This window comes from Dromaius novaehollandiae, chromosome 29 (assembly GCF_036370855.1).
Source record: "Dromaius novaehollandiae isolate bDroNov1 chromosome 29, bDroNov1.hap1, whole genome shotgun sequence".
Classification (NCBI taxonomy): Eukaryota; Metazoa; Chordata; class Aves; order Casuariiformes; family Dromaiidae; genus Dromaius; species Dromaius novaehollandiae.
This window is the reverse complement of record NC_088126.1, coordinates 601,535-622,949: the sequence shown is the minus strand read 5'-3', so window position 1 is coordinate 622,949 and position 21,415 is coordinate 601,535. Positions and strand designations below refer to the sequence as shown.

Sequence of the window (21,415 nt, the reverse complement as noted above, 5' to 3'; positions counted from 1 at the left end):
GGAAAACCGGGCGGACTCGCCCCCCCCCCCCCCCCGCCCCGCTCTTAGCTCCCGGTCCCCGGGAAGAAGCAGGCGAGCCCACCCCGTCAGTGAGAGACCGACACAGATACCCCCAGTCCCCAAGCGCTGCCCCCCGGGAAAGCACTGCAGCCAGACACCGGTGTGGAGGGATTGGTTTTATTTCAAAAGACAGTAAGACAATTTTTTTGTTTTCAAATTTAGTATCAAAACACTTTATATGGTTCTTTTCTCCAGATTGGCCCCTAAAACTGCTACAACCAAGCAGCATGCTTGAACCGTAAGCTACACGCGGCGAGCTTGGCACGTCTCCACACTCACGCCTCACGACAACTACACACCAACGCACTGCAGGATGGCTTGTACCTCATTAAGACACTAAGAGCACTCCCGGGGGGAGGGAAGGCCTCGGCTCCCCCCTCAGGGCAGGCAAAACTTCTCAAAGAAAACAAGACTTTTGTACTTAAGCTGTTAAGTTGAACCCAGCAATGAGTGATAAAGCTTGGTACATCAGCACTTAGTGAAGGCAAATTCAACCCCTGTGTAGCAACAGGTTAGAGGGGCCACGGCTTCTCTAAGCCTACAGGGAAAGGAAGTGGCCAACACTGGGGGGAGAGGGAGGGGAAACAGCCCCTGTGAAGAGTCAAATGTTCAGATAACAGACTTGGCTTTTTTAAAAAAAGTCTCCTCCTGCTCACATTGCTTCTGCACAACACAGCATTACCTTAAAGCTGAGAAACTGAACTGTGCTTTTGGCAAATAGCTCCTGGAGAGGAGTTCCAGCCCCAGCAGGCCATGTAGGATGAGGCAGGAAGGTTTCCCAGCTGGCTTCCATTCCTAGCCAGGCCACAGCTAGGAACCATCACACCCTCCTTCTTCCCCTGCCAAAGCAGGGCAGCCCAGAGCTGATTAACAGAAGGTTAATACCAAATTTTAAAGCTGAGAGCTTTGAAGTGTAGCTCATGAGCCTCAGTTATTTGGAATGTTTACAATGGTTGCTACAAAAAAAGGTAGTTACAAAATGTATACATCTCAAACATGCTCCCCAAACATTATTGCATTGTTTATTTCCCTTAATAATGCTGTTTCAAGCTCTGCCCAACCTGATGACCTTTAACCCTGAGGTGAAGTGGAAGATTAATGTTTGGTCAAGTTGGCAACAGAAGGTAAACCATAGTCCCCAAGGGTTAGAGGTCAGCAGTGGCTGGGCTGGCCCCCACTGGCATCACGTGGCAGAGGCAGTGGCAGGGATCCATTACATTTCGTTCAGGTCTAGCAGGGTCTGGTCCAGCATTCTTTGCGTGCAGAGATGCTCCTCTTTGGTGGATTTCAGTTTATCTAGGGGGAAGCAAGAGTTGCATAGTTACAAGTCAGCTTAAGACAACTAAGAAACCTTTGCCAAAGAAAGCTTGCACTAGCCCCTTCCCAGCACGCTGCCATAGCTAGGTTCTCAGCTTCTGGGTGCCTGGCTATTTGCAGCTAGAAGCTCTGGAGTTACCTGGCTCATCTGTAGCCCTCGTCTCCTGCGTTGCCGGTGCTCCCAAGTGGCAAGGTCATGATGTACCTTTAGCTAGTGCTCTAGGCAGTAGTTTGCATGCAGGTGCCTCAGACTGCAGCTAGCTTTCCCCAGGGCTTCCACGCTTCCAGACAGCAGACCCCAGTGGCCCCGCAAGCCACCCAAGAGCAACTCAGGTAAAATACACATAGAAGTCACCCCCCAGGATTGCAACTGGTTTTGCCCCTGTTTCCCCTAGCACAGGATAGAGATGCCAAGCTGGTCACCAAGACCACACTACCTAGCAGCAGGGAGCAGACAACCATGCCTCAAGGACAGTAGGGAAGAGGCTTTTTTCAGTGAATGGCAGACAGCGAGCAAGTAGGAGCAAGGGTGCTGCAACTCTGCCCAAGACTACAGGGAACTTGCACAGTCAGTTCTCACATGTTCCTTAAGCCAGGAGGAGAGCTCAGACCAGCAACTAGCACTCTAGGTAGGCTTTACTCCAAGGGACAGCCCACCCTTATCTGTGAAGAAATCCACACGCTGGGACACTGGACAGACAGGCTGTGGAAAGATATCCTTTAGGTACAGACAGTTTCTCCAAGATAGCTCCCCACCGCCCCCCTCCTGAGGGAAATGCTGAGGGTCTGACCAGCAGCTGTCTCACAGTTCAGAAGTGATGCACTAAGCCCAGAGCGAAAAGCAGCCTTCCTAGGGCACTAGCAACAGCAGCATTTAAAGACTCCCTGGAGGCATGCAAGAGACAGCTTTATGCCATGTATTTTGCGACTGGCTTTCAAGATGTCCATTAGCTTTCCCATTGCATTCTGGGACTCTGCATCTGCAGTGGGGGTCAGGCCCCAGGAACAACCTTTTCCCTCAAACCTTCTAGGTTAGAGCTCAACTGTATGAAAGTACTACAGGTTTGCAGTGTCTTACGGACCACAAGGTCAGTGATTTATTGTTAGAAGCCATCACTCCATGCAGCAGGAAATCCTACAGTCATTCAGCTAACATAGCACTTGAGAGGTATCTAACAGACATAGGCCTCACTCCACCCCACCCCTCCGCTGGTGAGCACCGTTCTGGTTCTGTGGAGGAGCCAGGCAGGTCCCACTGTACTAGCAAACACGACTGTTCAGAAAACAGCCATGTCCTAGGGTTACTTCACCAAGAATAGAGGTTACCTTTTTATAAAAAGCTTTTAAATAAAGTACATTAGAGGATCAACTTCAACTGCCCCATTAAATAGCAGTAACTGCATAAAATTTGCAAGTCTGCCAGTCTTAAGAGTGATCAGATTTCACTGTGGTCCACAGCATTGGTGGTCGCAATAAGCTTGTTTAATGGCATTAGTGGGCCCCCTTCTCAGTCACACAGATCATGCAGCGTTAACTTCAGCTCGTTAGAGAGCAGGCGATTTTTCTCAAGCTGGCTGTACAGGCGCTCTGCAGCAGCAACAGGAGGATTAGGGGAAACAAGAGGAAAAGAGAAAGAGAGAGAAAGGGAAGGTTAGTAGAGTACCAAGATGAGCACATAAATAACCTGTCTCTAACACATGCCTCTGAGGATCAAGTCTAGGTTATTACATAGATGAAGACAGGGAGAACAAAGGTTTGTCTTACTCTAACTTGCTTTTCTGCTCAGGAAGATCACAGTGGAAGCCAAGTGCAGGCAGAAATGGAAGTGTTGCCAAGGGCTTATGAAGGCAGAGGAAGGAAGAGAAGAACACCAGAGAAGGAGCCTGCAGGCTGGACTGCACTGTACCCAGGTAAGGAGAGAGCAAGGATGTGCTTTAAGCCTGTGCAGTGTTTTGCAGAAGGAAGTAGTCCAGATATGGCTGGACCAAAACTACCTTCCAGGATGAGCAATACCACACAGCAGTGGAACTGAGGGGGTTACAGCAATAGGACAGGGACCCAGAGGGCTCTAAGGACAGCAGACCTGACAGTGACAGCACCTCATACCTGACTTGGAGGATACACCTCCAAGACATGACTTTGTGCCACACTAACAGCTCACCACTTCAACTGAGGGACTGAAGGCAGCATCTACTTTGGATGCCAGACAGAGGAAGTTCTGTGGTAGCCATATAATAGGAATCTGAGCTCCAGAACAACCAGATGGGCAGGGTACAGGCTGCTACTGCATCCAACATCCTTCACCCCACACCTGGTACCTGTCCTTACAGGAGCTTGCCTCTCAGGGCACTAGCAGCCATGCTCCTCCCATGGCTAGTACCTAAGCACATGTGTTTTTAATCAGCAGCCCCAAGAGGGAACCAGTCTGAGTCTGATCTTCTCCCAGGACAGGTCACCTCTCAGGGCTGGACAGCCATACACCTGCCACGTGCTCTGTCAGCCACAGCCAGCCAGAACACCCTGGAGAACCAACAGCCACCCTGCTCCAGCTATGCCTCAGCCTGCAGGGTAGAGGGCAGTAATACCAACTGTCCCTTCTTTAAAGCCACTGAGGGACCAAACAGCAGCAAGAGAAGCTGACAGCTGCTGCCCACTACAATCTAACTGGGAAGCAGAAGGAAGTTGTGGTATGGGAGACAAACATCCCATGCTGGCCTATGCCTGTGTCCACCTTGCATATATGCTACTACTGCAAGGACTGGCTCTCTTGCCTCCATGCTGGCTTTAAGCAGGGAGGCTGGGTCCCCTGATGTCAGTCTCCAGCCCCAGGTGACCAGGGCCAGTCCTAGATCTCTAGGATGACAATGAAACTGTGATTAGTAGAAGCATGAGTGACTAGGCTGGTGCAACAGCTGATAGCCTTCAACCAAGTGCCCCATGTTACTGCTTGTGGACATGAACCTGATGATTCACCCACAGAGCAGATTGACTTAAGTAATTGGCATGACCCTTCCTACACCTCAGGAATAGCCTCTCAGTACTGAGCATTTGCTCAGACCTGCTGGGACTGGCTCCAGTATCTGGCCTTCTCCCTTCCCCACCCAACCTGCAGGGCAGCCTCAGAGGTCACGTTTGCATCTCGGGGAGCTCCAAGACCCACACCTCCTGGTCAGTTTATCTGCATCTGCTGCGCTCCCGAGTCAACAGCCCCGCTCCTGGTAACCAGCCTATACAAGCCTAGCAATCCAGTCAGACCAGAAGCCTTTCAAAACCTCCCAGGGCACAAGTTGCATCACCTACACATCCATTCACCACCCAGTACGGAGTTCTATCAAGACTAGCATTGAGAGGGCTTGCCAAAGCCCAGCCTTTGATAACATCACTTGCAACACCGCTGTGCAGCAGTACAGCCACCTGCTCCACACTCCATGCAAGCTGGTAATAAACCCTCGATTGACGAGACCTCCCAATGAGGAGGGAGGCTGTTTCACAAGGGCAGGGAGTGTGGTGCCGCATCCCTCCCAGGAAGAGCTGGCAACCAAATGCCAGGCTGGAAGCCTCCATTCCTCTTGGTATTTGAGATGGAAGCCCTGCCCCCTCACACAGGGGCTAGACCCCCTAGTTAAGCTGCAGGTTTAGTTACTGAAGAGCTGCAGATTCTTGCTCTTTGGTCACATGGCACAGAGCTATTTCCTATGCCCCAGGAAAGCCAGACCACCATCTGCCAGAGCTTTCCGAACTGTTACCCTTTGAAACCCCTTGCAAGAGTAAAGAGTACTTCATCCTTCCCTGCTCAAATCTGCAATAGTGTCCAGCAGAAAGGGGACAGCCCTGATACAGAAGACAGCGAGAACAGGCTGAGGCAGTTCAGTGTGCTTGGACTATGCTTACTGCTAGTGCCATTGGTGTGGGAGAACTGAATGCAAACAAACCTGAGGTTCAGGAAACCACTGGGGGTGTCCCATTTCACCAAAACTCGGCTCATGAAGGGCTCTTCGGGCCCTGTGGCAGACAAACCAATCCAGGAAGGAAAAAAGTATTTGACAAGCCACCATGAGGCAGCACATACAGTTATGTCAGGCTGATCAGTGCTTATGGTACCAAAACAAGTAGACTCAAATCAGCAGTGAAATGTGTCAGGTGTTTGCAGCCTGCCACTAGCTGCAGTGCTCGGTGTAGTGCTCCATGCCATGCTCCCCAGAAGGAACCTGCCACCCTCAGCCCCTGCGCAGGGAGCCGGAGGAGTCTGCCAGGCTGGTATTCCCTGGCACCAATGCCCTCAGTTCTGCTGTGGTGCAATTCTCATTCCAGAAGCAAGGGCCTCACACAGGCACAGGCTACTGCAGCATCTAGCACTCAGCCAAGCCTGTCTGACTAGAATTCAGCAAGGATTTGCTTGGTATTTACTAGCTTTCACATCTTGCCAGTGACCTAGCGACTATCAGGTGTGGTAACTTCCCACTGCAAGCCAGCATTTGGCAACTGATACCAGTGAATGCTACAGAGCAGTCAAGTGTGAGGAGTGTCTTTAGCCAGACTGAAGCAGACACAGCTTGAAGACTTTCTGCTACAAACCCAAGCATCCTATTTGATCCTACAGAGCATGCTGTGCATTGAGGCACTGTTTGCAGAGCTGCAGTTCACATGTGAGCCAATAAGACACCCAAAGGGTAAAAGTTTCAGTGCATTAATGAAGTCTATGTATTCCACCAACACCAATAAAGATTACACTGATTGGAAGGCAACATTGAAACAGTTACTCTAAAGCAGCAAATGGTCACTAGAAATCCATTTCTCAACAGCACCAGCCGTTCCATTCAATTTATACAAGAGTTGTTTTTCTTAAAAAAAAAAAAGTGACATCATGCTCAAGCAAGAGGCAAGAGAAATACAAAAGGAGCTTTATGGCTCTACACAAGATATGCAGATGAGAACACAACATACTCCCAGCTACACCCAGACATTGAAAGGGCAGCCCCTTAGAGCACAGCAGTGTCTGGCACATCAGGTCAAACAGAGAGAGCTTTGTTTAGAAGCAAGTGCAGTGTAACTGGGGGGCTGCTACTGCTGTCAAGTTTCAGCATCCTTGCAGCATTTGTTCAGTGATGCCCTGCACACAGTAACTGGAAAAAGGTACTGGAATTCAGAGTGAGATGACGAGAGCATGAATGCAGGCTGCAGATGCAGAACAAGCCATCAAGCAGAGAGGCAAATCCAAAGTGGAGTTTGGAATCACAAGACTTATCTGTGTGAAACAGAAGGAGACACTAATTTTAAGAGGCGCCTAAGTGGTTTGTGCACAGCAAACCGTTCAGGGAGCTTTCAGATGCTAGCGTTAAGGCTCTTCCTCTACAACAAGTACCTGGTGTTTCCTTGGTTAGTGGTAAGGACTGTGCAGAGCAGCTGTTAGCAGAATCCACAGCAAATCTGAACAAAAAGCTAAGTAGCGAAGTTGCAGAAACACACAAGTTCAGCTACTTCCACAGATCACTTCATGATCCACTCCATCTCAAGTCTGTTACAGCGATTCCTGAGGAATCCACTTGAGCACTATCCACAGCCTCTTCCAAGAGGAATCCTGAGACCATGGTCCATTGCTCTAGCAGGCAACTAAGCAGCATTACCTTAGGAAGCCTTTTCCAGTGGGACTGGGAATTGCATTCCTTAGCACAGATCAGTGAGTTCAGGTCAGAACTCTTTAAGGCCAGCACAGCACTCAGAATTACACATGCAGATCACAAGGACCTAGAGTTAGAATACAGCATGCTGCAAGGAAGTCTCCACAATCCTAGAGGCAGAGATCTGTAGAAGTAACCTAGACACAGCGCCATTGATTCACTGGCTATGGAAATCACAGCAAACCAAGCAAGCTCTGGCGGTCTAGCCTGCTGAAGCAAGAGGCAAACACCAGCCAGCTCATATTTACATGGAAGTCATGTCATTCAGGGCGTGGTCCAGTTCCTCACTAATTGCTTTGTACTTCAGTTTCTGGGCATAGAGCTCATCTAGAAGAGGTTTAGGAGGAGAACAAAAGGGAAACAATGAGGGCAGGCAGAGGTCTTCCAATACCCTGGGGCAGGAAAAGCAGTATGGGATTCATGAACAGAAGAAAATGAAGTCAGATGTGGAGACGTTACAACTCTATTAGTTCCTGAGCAATGAATGAGAGGGTTTTGACAGCTTGAGGACAGGCTGACCAGCAAGTGCCTTCCAGATTACAAGCCAGCTCTAAGGTGAACTAAACCAAGATCTCAAACCACATTAGCTTATGAGAACAAGCTGCTCTGCTAGGTCAGCAGGAACCACTGACAGATGGAGTACCAGGGAAGGGCCACTCCACTTGTCAGGGAGATGATCTGATTACTAAACCAAGGAAGGCACAGATCAATTAAGTCCTTTGTTCTCACCTTCAGTTTCAATACAAAACCTGTATGGGAGAAGTCAGTTAAGTAATAGTCCCTGGCATCAGAGGGAATTCCCATTATGTACATACACAGCTAGGCAGGATAAGCTGAACAGACAAGCCACACCTGTGTTCTCCATCAGATAATGGAGCCAACTAGCAGATCACCTGCCTTCAGTGGAGGAGGCAGTCTTGAAACTCATACTGATGCACTCCTTCAGGATTGCGTAGAGCTGGCAAAGACTTCTCCCAGCACTGACTGCCTAGGCTACAGCACAGCTGTTAATGTTGTTAACAGTTTCACAGGGCCCAGAGAACTTTGTCAGTTGTCATAAACTAGGTCACTTCAGCAGCAAGCCTGTAGACTGGAGCCAACTCACCCAATCAGTGTTTCAAGGGTAGCGTGCAGGACTTGCAGTTTTTGCAGTTTCCAATAAAGGCTTGCCCTCGATCATGAATTGGCTCAGACTGCTGCTTGGCTGCAGTTCTGGAACAGCTCAGCTGACACCATTGCTATTTCTAGATAAAACTCCTGAGCAACTCCAGATGGGACAATGCAGCTTTGAATCTCCAAGACCTGGCACTAAAAGACCACTGAGACACATGCTGTGGTCAAGGCAGGGGGCCACTAAGGTTTTTGTCTTGTCAGCACCAGCACTCCATCTACAGCTGTCTACAGAAGAATCAGCTGCAGCCCCAGATCTAGAACAGGTAGCTGGAACCTTCTCTTCCCATCCTTTGGGGAGAGGATTCTGTGAAGTCAGGCATCAGGAGTGTTTCTTAGGTACTGTGAAACCAGGAACAGGAGGAAAGAAACCCATCCTTGGCAAAAGCAGACACCACACTGTATGGATGGGGCTTCAAGTGGTTTCATCTTGAATCAGGACTGATGCTGGGCAGTCTGGATCTTCATGGGGGCTGGCGCATGACTCACCAACTACTGTCTCCAGCTGACTTGCAGTAATACTGTCTGCAGCAGCCAGCCACATGCATGCAGTTCTGCACAGAATTATGTTATTGAAGCCAGTTCCTGTTGAGTTCAGGTGGCTTTTCCTACTCTACTCCTTAACTTTGGTTAAACTGAAGTATAGTAATCCAGTTACATTCCTGAGGACATTACAGCCAAGATCTACCATCCATGCTGTCTGTTACTATGAGTCAGATATGGCAAGATGTTCAGATCAAGAACTTTGTCTCCTGGCTGTGCTGTGGCAGGCCTCATTTTAAGAGCAGATACATTGGGCACAGTTCTTGAGCCTAGAGGCTCCAACCTCACCTTGCAGGCTGTTTGGCTATGCTCCAAGTGCAGAGCAGTGTCTCCACTCTCCAGCTATCTGGGAGACAGCCTTCCTCAGCTCCCCACTCCTCACATGTTCTTTGGCTTCCCCATCCCCAGAATGTACCTTCCAAATCATCAATGGTCTTCTCCAGCTTGGCTACAGATCGTTCAGCAAATTCGGCACGAGTCTCCGCCTGCCAGACAGGAGTGAGTCAGTCAGTGCAACAGCTTTCACATGCCGCAAAGGACTAGAAAAGCATCAGCCTGAGGATGTGGCATCTCCCATCCTCCATGTCTCTCCCCAAGGAAATTGAGGACTGAATCTCCATGGGGCCAGCCCACATGGGCTATCCTGACACAGTCACTCACCTCTTTGAGTTTATCAGTCAGGATCTTGATCTCTTCTTCATATTTATCCTCTTTTTGGGAGTACTGTGGAAAAGGAGAGCATCAGCAAACAGCAGCCCTCAGCAACCCCAGATATCTCCCACTCCAGAGATCTTGCAGCTACAAGGGGAGACAAACTCCTTGCTGCACATACACACCCACAGGAACTTCCAACTGATGGTTATTCACACCCCTACCCTAGTCCAACAGAACTGGGTCAGGCAGCAAGTCCCAAACCATATACACAACATACAGAGTTGGGCACAGATCATTCACATCCAAGCAGCATACACATCTTGGGCTGCTCACATCTGCCTCAAGGCAGGGAAGGGCAGACTTCCTGCACTCCCAGCTTCTGGAAGTCAACATTAGCTCTGCACTGAAGTCCGTTAGTTCTTCTGGGAGCCACAGGCCTGGGAGAACAAGCACTGCTCTCCACACTTGCTTAAGGCTGCAGTTGCATCATTTCCATCCCCATGGGTGCTTTGCATTCATACTCTCTTCTAGCAAAACAGAAAGGTTTCTGGCCCTTTGAAAAGCAGCCCTACCTTCTCAGCCTGAGCCTCAAGAGACTTGAGATTGTTGGTGACATTCTTCAGCTCTTCCTCCAGCTCGGAACATTTACTGTGGATTTTTGTAAAGAAAGGGAGGGAAAAAAGAAGAAAAGAAGTGGGAAGGAAAGACAGGAGAGATGAGAAGTGAATCCATGTGTAGGGAAGACCTAAGTATTTTAGGGGACAAAATGATCAGACTGGATGAGACCTTGCTTCAAGGCACTTCTGCAGGAAGCAAGTTCCCTCACAGCCTCCAAGTTCACTTCAAATAATCTACTGGCATGAACACAGGGCACTGAACTGAGCAGCTGAGATGTGGACACATTTGTGCAGGACCTAGAGTCTTCAAGTAAAAGTTGCATGTTTAGTTTGCTGTAAGGGGGAAGTTGTTCTGATGGATAGCTGGACAGCTGCCATCCATTCAGACAGAAGTATTCATGATCAGAGAGGACAGAGCATTCCAGGAGAGAGAAAGAGACACAATTAAGCTGAAGGAAGGAGTGTAACAAGATGACCACAAGAGCTTTGGTTTAATGGTTTGAGAAGGGAAAGGTTAGTACCTTTTCTTCGGCAACAGACAGACACTTCAAGTTCTGGTCCATCACTCTGATCTGCTCCTGCAGCTCCCGGCAACGACTGTTAGTGACGGTCACATGATGGCACAAGCCAGGTGGGGGCAAGGGTCAAAAAGGACCACAAATAACACAATAAAGCAGAGCAAAAAAAGGGGGGGGAAGGGGAAAAACAAAAACATCACAGTCATGACATGCATGTCTGGACAGGAAGCACAGCGCTGTTGCTGCATATGCACTTTGTTAGACAAGGCCCAGAAGACTGAGAAAGGCCCTGACCAACTCCCTTAAGGATCAGTTGAAGCATCCAGACAAGTGAAAGGAGTCCAGACAATGCAGTTTGTGTCTCTGCTCTGAGCAGAGGAAGTTTAGCTTGCTGCTCAGCAGTGCAAAAGTCTCTAGTGGTTACTGCAATTTTTTTTTTTTTTTTTTTTTTTAAAAGGCCGGAGACCAGCCTCAGCCACAGATCTGCCTTTGGACATTCCACATGCAGCTCCAGCTCCCTGCTCAGGAGGCCTTTGCAGTTTTAGGACAAGCACTGTGCACTCAGGTGCCCCACAGCAGTGTGCAATGAGCTAGTGACCATACAAAGCAGTGCTAGTGAATACCGAGTGGAGAAGGATCCTTTGACCTTTACTGCCCAAGAAGTCGCTCCATGCAGAAAGGCAGAACATCTCCACTACAAGGCAAATCACACTGATTTGATGTGCAAACTCTGTTCTCAGTGGACTTAATCCTGTTCAGAGCAGATTATTTCCAACTCTTTCATCTGAAGATCTAAACCCACTCCATACTTCAGGCCTTGTGTAACAAGGTTAGAAATGCTCTGTTAGTGTTAGTTTCCGTGCAGAGGTACACACGCAAGTTGTATGCGAGCAGATATACTCACGACTCCGCGAGCTCGGCTCTCTCTTCAGTACGCTCCAGATCTCCTTCTATAATCACCAGTTTCCGAGCGACCTGAAAGGGAGAGTCAGAGTTAACAGGAAGGTATTTTGTACTCACAGGCTGTGCAAGGTAGTAAAGGAAACGCTCGCTGCAGTCACCAGAGTCTCTTGGCAAGGGGTAACACTGGTGTAGCTCCGCCGAGAGCCAGGCTCTCCCCCACCCACCACCGTGTTTGCTAAGGAAAGCACCGTCTACAGGAAGAGGAGCCGCCTCTCCTGGCCAAGGCCAGCTGTACTGGAGCATCCAAGAGCCTCACCTCCTCATACTTCCTGTCTGCCTCCTCAGCGATGTGCTTGGCTTCCTTGAGCTGGATCTCCTGCAGTTCCATCTTCTCCTCATCCTTCAGAGCTCTGTTTTCAATGACTTTCATGCCTCTGCCCAAAAGAGAGTGCAGTGAGGGGAGATGTATAAACCAATCCTGTACAAGCCAGCAGGAGTGTAAGGCATTTCAGAGCATTAACAGTGCTCCCACTGGAACAATGTTGCTTCCCCAAAAGTTGCAAAACCTCTGAGTGCAAAGGATAACACAGCAAGACAGACTGCTGGGCTGATGCAAACAGAGCAACCTTAATTGCTCAGAATTAACTCTTTCCTGGAGCATTATTCCAGCAGCTCACTGGACTTCTCGAACAAGGGAAACAGGGTGCTGCTGAGCAGGGCAAGTCAGGCTCTCTTAGGGGACTCTATGCAGTTGAGCTGAGCACTTTCCAGGCTGAAATATAGGAAGAGCCAAGTTTGTCATTATGGCAGGACATCAGCTGGGTCAGGCTGCTCACTACAGCATGTGCATTGATGAAGCACATCAGCCAACTGGAAGCACTTTGATGGGACCACTCCCCTCTGAATCACAATCCCAGGTTAGCAAGGGCCATCTGCCAGGATGGAGGCTTCTGGCAGAAGCAGCAGGAAGAAAAGCTTCCCCCACTCCCAGCAGTCATCTTTATCCAATAAGTGACTTCCCAAAACCCGCTCCTTTCTCTTCCCTCAGAGGTGGGGATGCAGGGCAGCCCATGGCACTTGCTTGCTACTTGCCTCAGGTTCTAAGGACACTCACTTAAGGCCACAGCATTGTTTTAGGGGCTCTGCATAAGCAGCTACTGACTCCCACATCCAGTCTTGATGTGGCATTTACTTCCCACCCTCCAGGAAGCCCAAAAGCTTGATAGCACAGGACCCTCAGTCAGGAACATGTTTGGATGTTTCACCAAGTGAGAGCAGCAACCCCTGCTCACCTTTCACTTTCATCTGCAGCCTTCTCTGCCTCTTCCAGCTTTTGCAGAGCTGTGGCAAGACGCTCCTGAGCTCGATCCAACTCCTCCTCTACCAGCTGGATACGGCGATTCAAAGAGGCCACTTCTGCTTCAGCCTAGAGGGAGCAGATCAGAGTGACTCAGTCTGTAGCAGGTTCAGCAGCTAGCGCAGGGCAGCTGAGGTCTGCCTTCAGGTCAGTGGCAGCATACTGGAAGCCAAACCAAAGACAAGGTGCTTTATCCACTTTCTTACACCGAGACAGCACTCCCCATATGCTTGCGCGTTAAGCCTTGCAAGATTTAACATACAGCTTAGCAAGCATAGCAGTCATTCTGCAGGTTTCTCACATGTCAGCTTGAGCTGACTTGACAGTTCAGCATAAGTCATCTACTTAGTGTTTATGGCTCGATGCGTCTTCCTCCGCAGCTGCTGTAACCCTGCCAGGCCATCCATCACGGTCTTATTTATCCACGACACCAGAGCTCCATGGCAGCCTGCGATTTACCTTAAGGTCAGTTTGTCCATGTGATCTGGACATGAGTGTTGCTTGAAACAAGTTCTCTTAGCAGCAAAGTGAGAAAGATTAAAAGCTCCAGGTTCAGAGGTCTGCCAAGCTGCGTCCCAGCGCTGACAGATCAGGCTTTCTACAGAGCTGCCCCAGGTCTGGGGCAGCAACATGGTTCAGCCGATGGCTATTTGTGGCTTGAGTCACTGGCACTGTGGGCACTAAGGCTAACTGTGCTCTAGGTTTCCTTCCTCCCAGCAATTCACTAACAACCCAGAGAAAAGAGTCTGATCCAATCTTGAGATAAGCTAGGCAGGCTGTTCCCCAGCAAGAGCCACTTGGAGACAGCCACCTCACTTCAGCCTTGCTACCCAGGAGTCAGTGAAACTGCCGAGAGCCTGTGGGCGCTGCATTTGCTGCCAGGCAGTACCCAGAAGCAGGACCACAGGAATAACCGAGGCTTTAGAGAAATCAGCAGAGATCAGATGCTATTGCGCACATGCAATCAGCCACAGTGTCATCCACCCTTGACCAGAACTGGAGGGAAGCCTGGAAGCTCTGGAGACACTAAAGCCCCATCAGAGCCATCCCCGAGGAACATGGCATCCCGTTCTTCAGCAGCATTTCTGAGCCATTACAGAGATGTCATGGGGCTACAGCCATTTCAGGACAGCATTGTGATCTACTACAGAGACACTAGTGCACATGCCAGGCATATATGAAATATCCCAGCTACTTGTAACAAAGCAGCCTGCGAGGACATGCTGCTTCTAAACAAGCCAGCTGATGCCCAGGGAGGGAGGAGCAGAGCTATGAAAGAGGCTAGTGTTAGAATAGGGTTTAACTCAAATCAAGTTCAGCTCCCGGGGCAGCTGCCCGAGCTCTTTGCTCCCAGGCCAGCTCATGACCACCACTGTGTGGTGCCCTGGCCGGCAGCAAGGTGATCGGCACCTCCCAACAGCAGGTTTCAAAACACAGGTTGCAAGAAGGGAACTTGCTCTGAGAGAGGAGCTCCATGCTGGCACACCCTGCTCCTCACCATGGAAACCTGCAGCACTTTGATGCTCCAAGCCAGCACTACAGCGTGCTGCCACAGCCCCAGCCCTGCGGAGCAGCCAGCACATTCCTCCAGAGGAGGAAGTGGTCTGCTAGAAGAGGAACAAAATGATATGTTAAACAGAACTGGAAAGGAGACTGTTTGACACACATGCGTACAGCCTATTAAAGAGGCAAGAGGCTGTCGAGGCAGTGAGCCTCCCCCATCTCCCAAGGGGTCAGGGCACACCAGGCCTGTTTCCTGACCTCCAGAACCTCATCACTTAACCCTGACTTCCTGTAGTCAGAGCTTGACCCACCCAAGAAAACTCCCTTGCTGCTAAGGAACCGCCTCTCCCCCGTTAAGGGGGTCTGCAGAAGGACCCTTATCCTTTATTTCTGCTTTTCTTCACTGGATACAACTGAAGCTGGCAGGCTTCCCTTGAACTTCCAGGCAGCCCCACTGCTGAACAGCACATTCCCATTCCTCCATGCTTCCCACAGACTCAGGAAGACAACCCTGAGTCAGAGAGCTACAAAGGGCCCTGGAAGCCATGGGCAGAGCTTGTCATGGCATTTGTGGTTCCCCATCACTTCCCCAGGCCAAGGAGATCCGCTAAAAAGGAAATCCCTCAGGAGTCAGTAGCACACGAGGGCCAGGCCACACATTCTGGGGTGCGCACAAGATGCCACTACACTGCAGGCACAAATTCTCTCCATGTAACAGGGCTCCAGCAAGCTGGTGTGGAAGCATGCATGTTCCCATGACAACACTGCTATTGCAAGAGAATTCCTTATGTGGCTGCAAATAAAGAGCAGAACTAAGGTTTGGGAGTGGCCTCATTTTACTGCACAGTAGAATCTTCTACTATCAGACTTAATAGCAAAGCCAGATCTGTCCCAGGAACCCCACAGAAGCAGTGACACACTGCTCCTTATGGACATCATCCACACCACACATTTAGACTTGAGCATTCTGGCTTTAAAAGCCTCAGCCTTGTGATTTGAACAAAATTAGCAGTAAAGTCACTATGCAAATTTGCAAAGAGCTTCACTCAGATCTGAGCAATCCAAAGATCTGTCCACCCTCAATCTTCCCCTGCAAAGAGCACCAGCATCTGCCTGCCTCACTGGCCTGCTGTGCAGGAGTTGCCTCAGTCTCTTGGCCTGGAGGAACTGCAAGAGCAGGGTGCTTGCCAGTTTAGATTTTGATGTGGTTGCTCCTTCCTTCCCTTCGAGCAATTCCAGCCCAGTCGCTGTCTGCTCCCCTTCCCCCACACTTTCACAACAAGGACGCCAGTATTCGAGGCATTCTGCACGGAACAGCGGAGATCCCCGCTCATTAGCCAGTGTCTTAGCAGGATACAGAGTCTGAGAGTTTTCCACTGAGCTCCTGCACTGGCAGCATCACAAGTGAGATCACTTCCATTTTATCAGCACATGCCAAGGCTACTTACACCTTTGTGCTTGCAACACTGGGCCAGACAAGATGGCTGGGTTCCTCCCCTTCCTCTTGAGCAGCTCAGAATGAGCAAGCAGCCAGGAAACCTGACCAGAGACCGAGAGCCCTCCTCAGCTCCTCCCAGCACCCTCGGGTCCCTGCACAAGCCAGTTTCAGTTTGAAGCTGGCTTGTGAGACAAGTAACAAAGAAAAAAGACATCCACCAGCTCCCTCCAGTTCCTTTTGCCTTTCAGCTGGCAGCTCCTCAGCGCCTGCCGGGCTGGAGGCAGCTGTTTTGCCCAAGGTGTGCCACAGCTCAGACACAGACCCGCGAGACCTTACTGCCCCTCCCCAAGCCTGTTGCAGGGAAAACAGTAAGTGAAACCCAGAGTAGTTCCGCAGCAGCAAACAGCCAGCGGCTTTTGTACTCTTGCAAACACCGTGGCCTAGATGTCAGCCCCCTCTTCCAGCCATATCAACACCAGCTTTCAGATTCAGGGACCTCAGCGAGAACAAACAAGCTGTCCTGCAGGTAAGTCACCGTACAGAAATTCACTGTGCCGCTAGCTCAGAGGGGCTAAACCTTTCCTAAACAGCAGACACCATCTCAAGTAGCTCATCCTCCAGATAGCTGTGTGCTGAGGTAATGCTGGTATTTACAAAGAGCCAGGCTAAGCTTACACAGATGTTCAAAGAGGCCCAGATCTCAAAGTGCTGCTGCCCCAACCTGGCTTTCCAGAACAGTTATGCCACACACCTGACCACGAGCCGCTAGCTGCTGCCCCTGCCCAAAGGGGCTCCCTCAACTCCTGCAGACCCCAGCTCACTGTAGCAGTAAAACAGACGGCCCAGCACCAGGAGCGAGAAGTCAGCGCCCCAGGTGAGACCTCGGGCTGGCAGGGTGCAAAGCGTTCTGCAAGACAGGAGATCCGCAAACAGCCAGAAAACCAGGCACAGGGTACCTCCGCACGCCTGCTCAGAGGGCCAGGGACACGGAGCCTCAGCAGTGGGCAATTCTTCGGAAAAACACCAAACCTTCCCAACAGGCAGATTTTGAACGGGACACAAGGCCCATTTTTATCCCGGCCAGGGGCCCAGCAGCCCCACCGCCCCAGAACACAGGGAATCAGCACCGAGACCCGTAGCCTGGGGATCCTGGGCGCTGCCCTCAGCTAAGAGCACAAACCTCTGCGACGCGGCAGCCCCAGGTGACAACCGCAGGTCGCCAAGAGCCACCCAACACCTCGGCAGCCAAACCTCCCCTCGGCCGGCGCCGCCCTTCCGCGCCGGTCCCGGTCCCCCCCTTGGCCGTTTGCTCCCGCGGGCCCAACGCCGGGGCCCGCAGCCACGAAGCGGCACCGGAAACCGGGATCCCCCCCCGGGGGCTCCGCCACAAACCGGGCGCCCGGCGCTGCCTCACGAGCAGCATCCGCCGGGGCACCGGGAGGAGCAGAGCGGGGCCGCCCCGGCTCCGAGGGCCGCGCCGGGCTCCGGTAACGCAGCCCTCCGGACCCGCAGCGGCGGGAGGGGCGGGGATGCCCCCCGCCGGGGGGAGGGTCCCGGTGCGCCGGTACCTGCTCGCGGTTGCGGCGCTCGGCCTCCACCTCGCGCTGCAGGCGGTCGGCGCGCTCCTCGGCGTCGTCCGCCTGCTGCTGCAGCACCTGGATCTTGCGCTTCACCGCCTCGATGGTGGTGGCCCCCGCCATGGCTCCCGCGCCGCCGCCGCTCCGCTGCGCGCCGCCGCCCGGCCCCGCCCTGAAATACCGGAACCCGCCGCCCCGGCCCCGCCACCGGGGAAGTGACGTCACTTCCGCCGCGCGCCCCACCCGCCATCCCCCCCCCCCCCCCCCAACGGCCCGCCGCGGGGCCCGGATGTGCCCCGCCCCGCCCCGCGTCGCCATGGCGACCGGGCGCATCCAGCCCCGGCGCGGGGCCGCGGGGGACCGGAACCGCCCACGGGGGACACGGCACCGCCCCACGGGAGACACGGCACCGCCCCACGGGGGGCCAGGACCCAGCACTGCCCCACGGGGCCAGAACCGCCCCACGGGAGACACGGCACTGCCCCACGGGGGACACGGCACCGCCCCACGGGGGACACGGCACTGCCCCACGGGGCCAGAACCGCCCCACGGGAGACACGGCACTGCCCCACGGGGGACACGGCACCGCCCCACGGGGGACACGGCACTGCCCCACGGGGGACCGGGACATGGCACTGCTTCACCGGGGACACAGCACTGCCCCACGGGGGGCCGGAACCGCCCCACGGGAGACACGGCACTGCCCCACAGGGGACACAGCACTGCCCTACAAGGGACACGGCACCGCCCCACGGGGGACACAGCACTGCCCCACGGGGGACCGGGACATGGCACTGCTTCACCGGGGACATGGCACTGCCCCACGGGGGGCCAGGATCCAGCACTGCCCCACAGGTGCCTGGGACACGGCACTGCCCTATGGGGGACACAGCACTTTCCCACGGGGGACACGGAACTGCCCCACCGGCGACACGGTGCTGCCCCACAGGTGGCTGGGACATGGCACTGCCCTATGGGGGACACAGCACTGCCCCACAGGGGACATGGCACTGCCCCACGGGCAACTGGTACACGGCACCGCCCCATGGGGGACACGGAACTGCCCCACCGGAGACATGGTGCTGCCCCACGGGGGACACGGCACTGCCCCACAGGGGCCAGGCACTGCCCCACGGGGGGCCAGGACCCAGCACTGCCCCACGGGGGACACGGCACTGCCCCACAGGCACTGGGCACTGCCCCACAGGGATCGGCACTGCCCTGTCTAAGACCTGGACCTGGCCTTGCCCCACGGGAGACCTGGCCTTGCCCCACGGGGGAGCCGGCACGGCCCCACACCCAGCGCCCCGCACCCAGCACCCTGCCCCACGCGGCGCTGCCCTCCCGTCCCGTCCTGTCCCATCCCGTCCCATCCCTGGGCCCCGCAGGCCTTATACGGGCAGCAGCGGCGAGCGCGGCGGGGCGGCGTTCCCGCTCCTGCTCCCACTCCCGTTCCCGCTCCCATTCCCGCTCCCGTTCCCGCTGCCGGGGCCAAGCCCGCGCCCCGCTGTTACTTTACACCGTGCCAATAAAACCAGCGAGCTCCGTGGGGGAGACGCGGTGCCCTCGAGCCTCTGCGGGAGGAGAGGGGCAGCCCGGGCGGGAGCCGACCCCGGCGTGGGGACGACACCGGGGGGGGGGGGGACGGGGACGAGTCGGGAAATGGGTCTTCGCCCGGGAGCCGGGAAAAGGGGCCTGGCGAGACGCGCAGGGAGCAGGACCGCGGGGCCGCACGGCAGCTCCGCCGCGGGTGCCCAAGCCAGGCGGGGGCCGAGCGCGAGCCGGCGTCGACGGCGGCGGGGATGAAGCCGGCCCGGAGGACGGCTGCAGCGCGGGGAAGGGCTCCCGAGAGCCGGCGCCGGGAAGGGGGGACGCCGCGAGGCAGCTTCCTCCTCTGCCGCGGCGCCGGCGCCCGTACGTACGTCGGCCGCCTTCTTCTCCGCCAGCTCCAGCTTCTCCTGGGCATCCTTCAGCGCCTCCGAGTACTTGTCCAGCTCGTCCTCCGTCCCCTTCAGCTTCTTCTGCATGGCGGCCAGCTCATCCTCCAGCTGCGAGGGCAGAGGCGTCACCGCGGCGGACGGGCCACCGCGCCGCCGGCTCTGCCCCGGGCCCCCGCCGCCCCCCGCCGACCTGCTTGCTCCGCTCCTCCGCCTGCTTCTGCTCGGCCTCCGCCTGCTCGGCCCGGTCCAGGGCGTTCTCCTTGTCCAGCTTCAGCATCTGCATCTTCTTCTTGATGGCCTCCATGGTGGCGGCGGCGCGGGTGGCGCGGGGCTCCCCGACGGCCCGTTTATCAGCGCGCCGCGGCCCGGCGGCGCGGGGGGGCCGCTTTGCCTTTCTTGGGCCGAGCCGCCTCCCGCCGCTCCCAAAATGTCTCTGCTCGGGACCTATTGTCCGGGCGCGGGGGGGCCCGGCCGGCCGCGGCCTTATTTGGGCTCCGGCGGGACAGCTGGGGGGTTATAAAAAGCAGCGGCGGGGCTGCGAGCGGGGGGTCCCGCATTGTCCCCGGCGCCCGCCCCCTCCCCGGGCACCGCGGGGCCGGGACGCCTGGGCCCCCGCCCCGGCACCCCTCGGGGCTCCGCTTGGCCGGGCCGGGGGCTGCGTCGGGCACCAGACCCCCACTATGACCGGCGTGGGGCTGGCACCGGCGTGGGGCTGCCCCGTGGGGGCTGGCACAGGGAACGGTGGCCTGACTTTCACCCGTGCCCGGGGGCGGCGGGCGAGGGCCGAGTGCGGGGCTATTTTCGGAGCGGGGGCTTAGCGGCGGCCCCGGGCCCTGGCAGCGGCCCGGCTCGGCGGGGGCAGCGGGGAGGGGGGGCCACGGCGTTCCCGGGAGCCGGGGCGGGGGGCACCGGGCCGGAGGAGCGAATCCGCCGGTGTGCCGTGGGATCCGCGGGGCTGCCGCAGCGCCTCGGCACGTGCCGCGGAGCCGGGGGATTAGCGGCCTCCTCGGGCTGAACCCAAGGCGCTGCCGGGGCCGGCGGCCGGACGGGCGGGAGCCGGGCGGGATCTTCCCGGGCGAGACCCGGTGCTCCCACCCGGGGAGCCTTGGCGGCGGATTTGGGGAGCCGAGCGGGGCTGGATCCAGCCTTCCCCGGGGGCTTGGGGGGGCAGAATGGACCCCGTCGTGCCCCCCCCCCCCCGCTGTGCCCCCTCCCTCCGGGAGCCGTAAATAGCCCGCGGCGCCGGGCAGCGCGATGCCGGCGGTGGGCACGGGGCCACGCGCCTCCGCGGCCGGGCTCATTCCAGGCGCGAGCCGCGAGGGACAGGTGGCCAGCGCCGACCCCGCGGCCATCCCAGCCACGCACTGGGTGCCGGGGCCGCGGGCCGGCGGCTGCGGGGGGGCACCGGCAGTGTCTCGCCGGTGGGCGCTGCACGGCCCTGCCGCTGTAAGAATATGTTTGATATTTAGTTGGTTTTCCAATAAAACAACCTAATATCAAACATATCAGACAGAGGCGGGGCAGGCGGAGGCGGCAGGTCCTGGGGCCGCAGCTCCCTGCAAGAGAAAGAGAAGGGGAGGCTGAGTGCGGGCGCCGGCCGCAGCGCTGGGACCCCTCCCGCCGCTCGGTGCCCCATCCCCGTCCCGTGCCACGTCCCCGTGCAGCGAGCCGTGGGCATCGCCCCGGGCTGGCTCCCGCCTGCAGCACCCCGCGCGCCGGCGCCCCGGACGCCCCGGCCTTGGCATCCGGAGCCAGTCTGGGCAGCTGCACCGGCTGTGGGGGCTCCCGGCACATCGGCTCTGGGGATCCTCCGGGATCTGGTGCAAACCCTCGGGACCGGGCTTCACCTCTGGGCAGGAGGCGACCAGGGAGCAGGGCAGTGCCAGCACAGGGCCCTGGCGCGCTGCAGCGTGGCACGGCACAGCATGGCATGGCTCGGCATGGCGCTGCATGGCACGGCATGGCACGGCATGGCACGGCATTGCATGGCATGGCATGGCATGGCACGGCACGGCATTGCACGGCACCCCATGGCACGGCACGGCATTGCATGGCGAGGCACCCCATGGCATGGCATGGCACGGCACGGCATTGCATGGCGAGGCACGGCATGGCAGGCAGTGCTGCCGCCCTGTCCCTG

General features: G+C 55.5%; 2 protein-coding genes across 9 annotated transcripts; both read right to left on the bottom strand.

Annotated features, from left to right (window-relative positions):
- Positions 1–163: 163 nt before the first annotated feature.
- On the bottom strand, positions 164–17,568 carry LOC112994383 (tropomyosin alpha-3 chain). Of its 8 annotated transcripts, none has more exons than XM_064499003.1 (10): positions 17,327–17,564; positions 12,753–12,886; positions 11,777–11,894; positions 11,462–11,532; positions 9,995–10,070; positions 9,429–9,491; positions 9,184–9,253; positions 7,304–7,382; positions 5,310–5,379; positions 164–1,356 (listed from the first exon to the last, which is right to left on the bottom strand). In XM_064499003.1, exons 1-10 carry the CDS (start codon positions 17,456–17,458, stop codon positions 1,348–1,350), a joined length of 822 nt encoding a protein of 273 aa, XP_064355073.1. In that variant the 5' UTR covers positions 17,459–17,564; the 3' UTR covers positions 164–1,347. The 8 variants fall into 8 exon arrangements, with proteins under 8 accessions (XP_064355073.1, XP_025974488.1, XP_025974493.1 ...); XM_026118702.2 differs by lacking the exon at positions 9,995–10,070 and adding an exon at positions 10,561–10,636 and having other exon boundaries at positions 1,268–2,080; positions 17,327–17,568; XM_026118701.2 differs by having other exon boundaries at positions 1,268–2,080; positions 17,327–17,565.
- A 566-nt stretch (positions 17,569–18,134) lies between these two features.
- On the bottom strand, positions 18,135–19,599 carry LOC112994379 (tropomyosin alpha-3 chain-like). The gene is made up of 3 exons (XM_026118687.2): positions 19,466–19,599; positions 19,258–19,383; positions 18,135–18,212 (listed from the first exon to the last, which is right to left on the bottom strand). Exons 1-3 carry the CDS (start codon positions 19,577–19,579, stop codon positions 18,135–18,137), a joined length of 318 nt encoding a protein of 105 aa, XP_025974472.2. The 5' UTR covers positions 19,580–19,599.
- Positions 19,600–21,415: the final 1,816 nt, after the last annotated feature.

Excerpts from the sequence above, each read along its gene's own strand:
- LOC112994383 (XM_026118702.2), bottom strand. The coding sequence starts at position 17,458 with ATGGCGGGGGCCACCACCATCGAGGCGGTGAAGCGCAAGATCCAGGTG. Across the intron at positions 12,887-17,326 it reads AGCGCCGCAACCGCGAGCAG|GCTGAAGCAGAAGTGGCCTC; the intron begins GTACCGGCGCAC and ends TGCTCCCTCTAG. Across the intron at positions 9,254-9,428 it reads TGACTGATAAACTCAAAGAG|GCGGAGACTCGTGCCGAATT; the intron begins GTGAGTGACTGT and ends CCTGTCTGGCAG.
- LOC112994379 (XM_026118687.2), bottom strand. The coding sequence starts at position 19,579 with ATGGAGGCCATCAAGAAGAAGATGCAGATGCTGAAGCTGGACAAGGAG. Across the intron at positions 19,384-19,465 it reads CGGAGGAGCGGAGCAAGCAG|CTGGAGGATGAGCTGGCCGC; the intron begins GTCGGCGGGGGG and ends CTGCCCTCGCAG. Across the intron at positions 18,213-19,257 it reads CGGAGAAGAAGGCGGCCGAC|GGCAGTGCCGTGTCCCAGGC; the intron begins GTACGTACGGGC and ends TGTCCCCCATAG.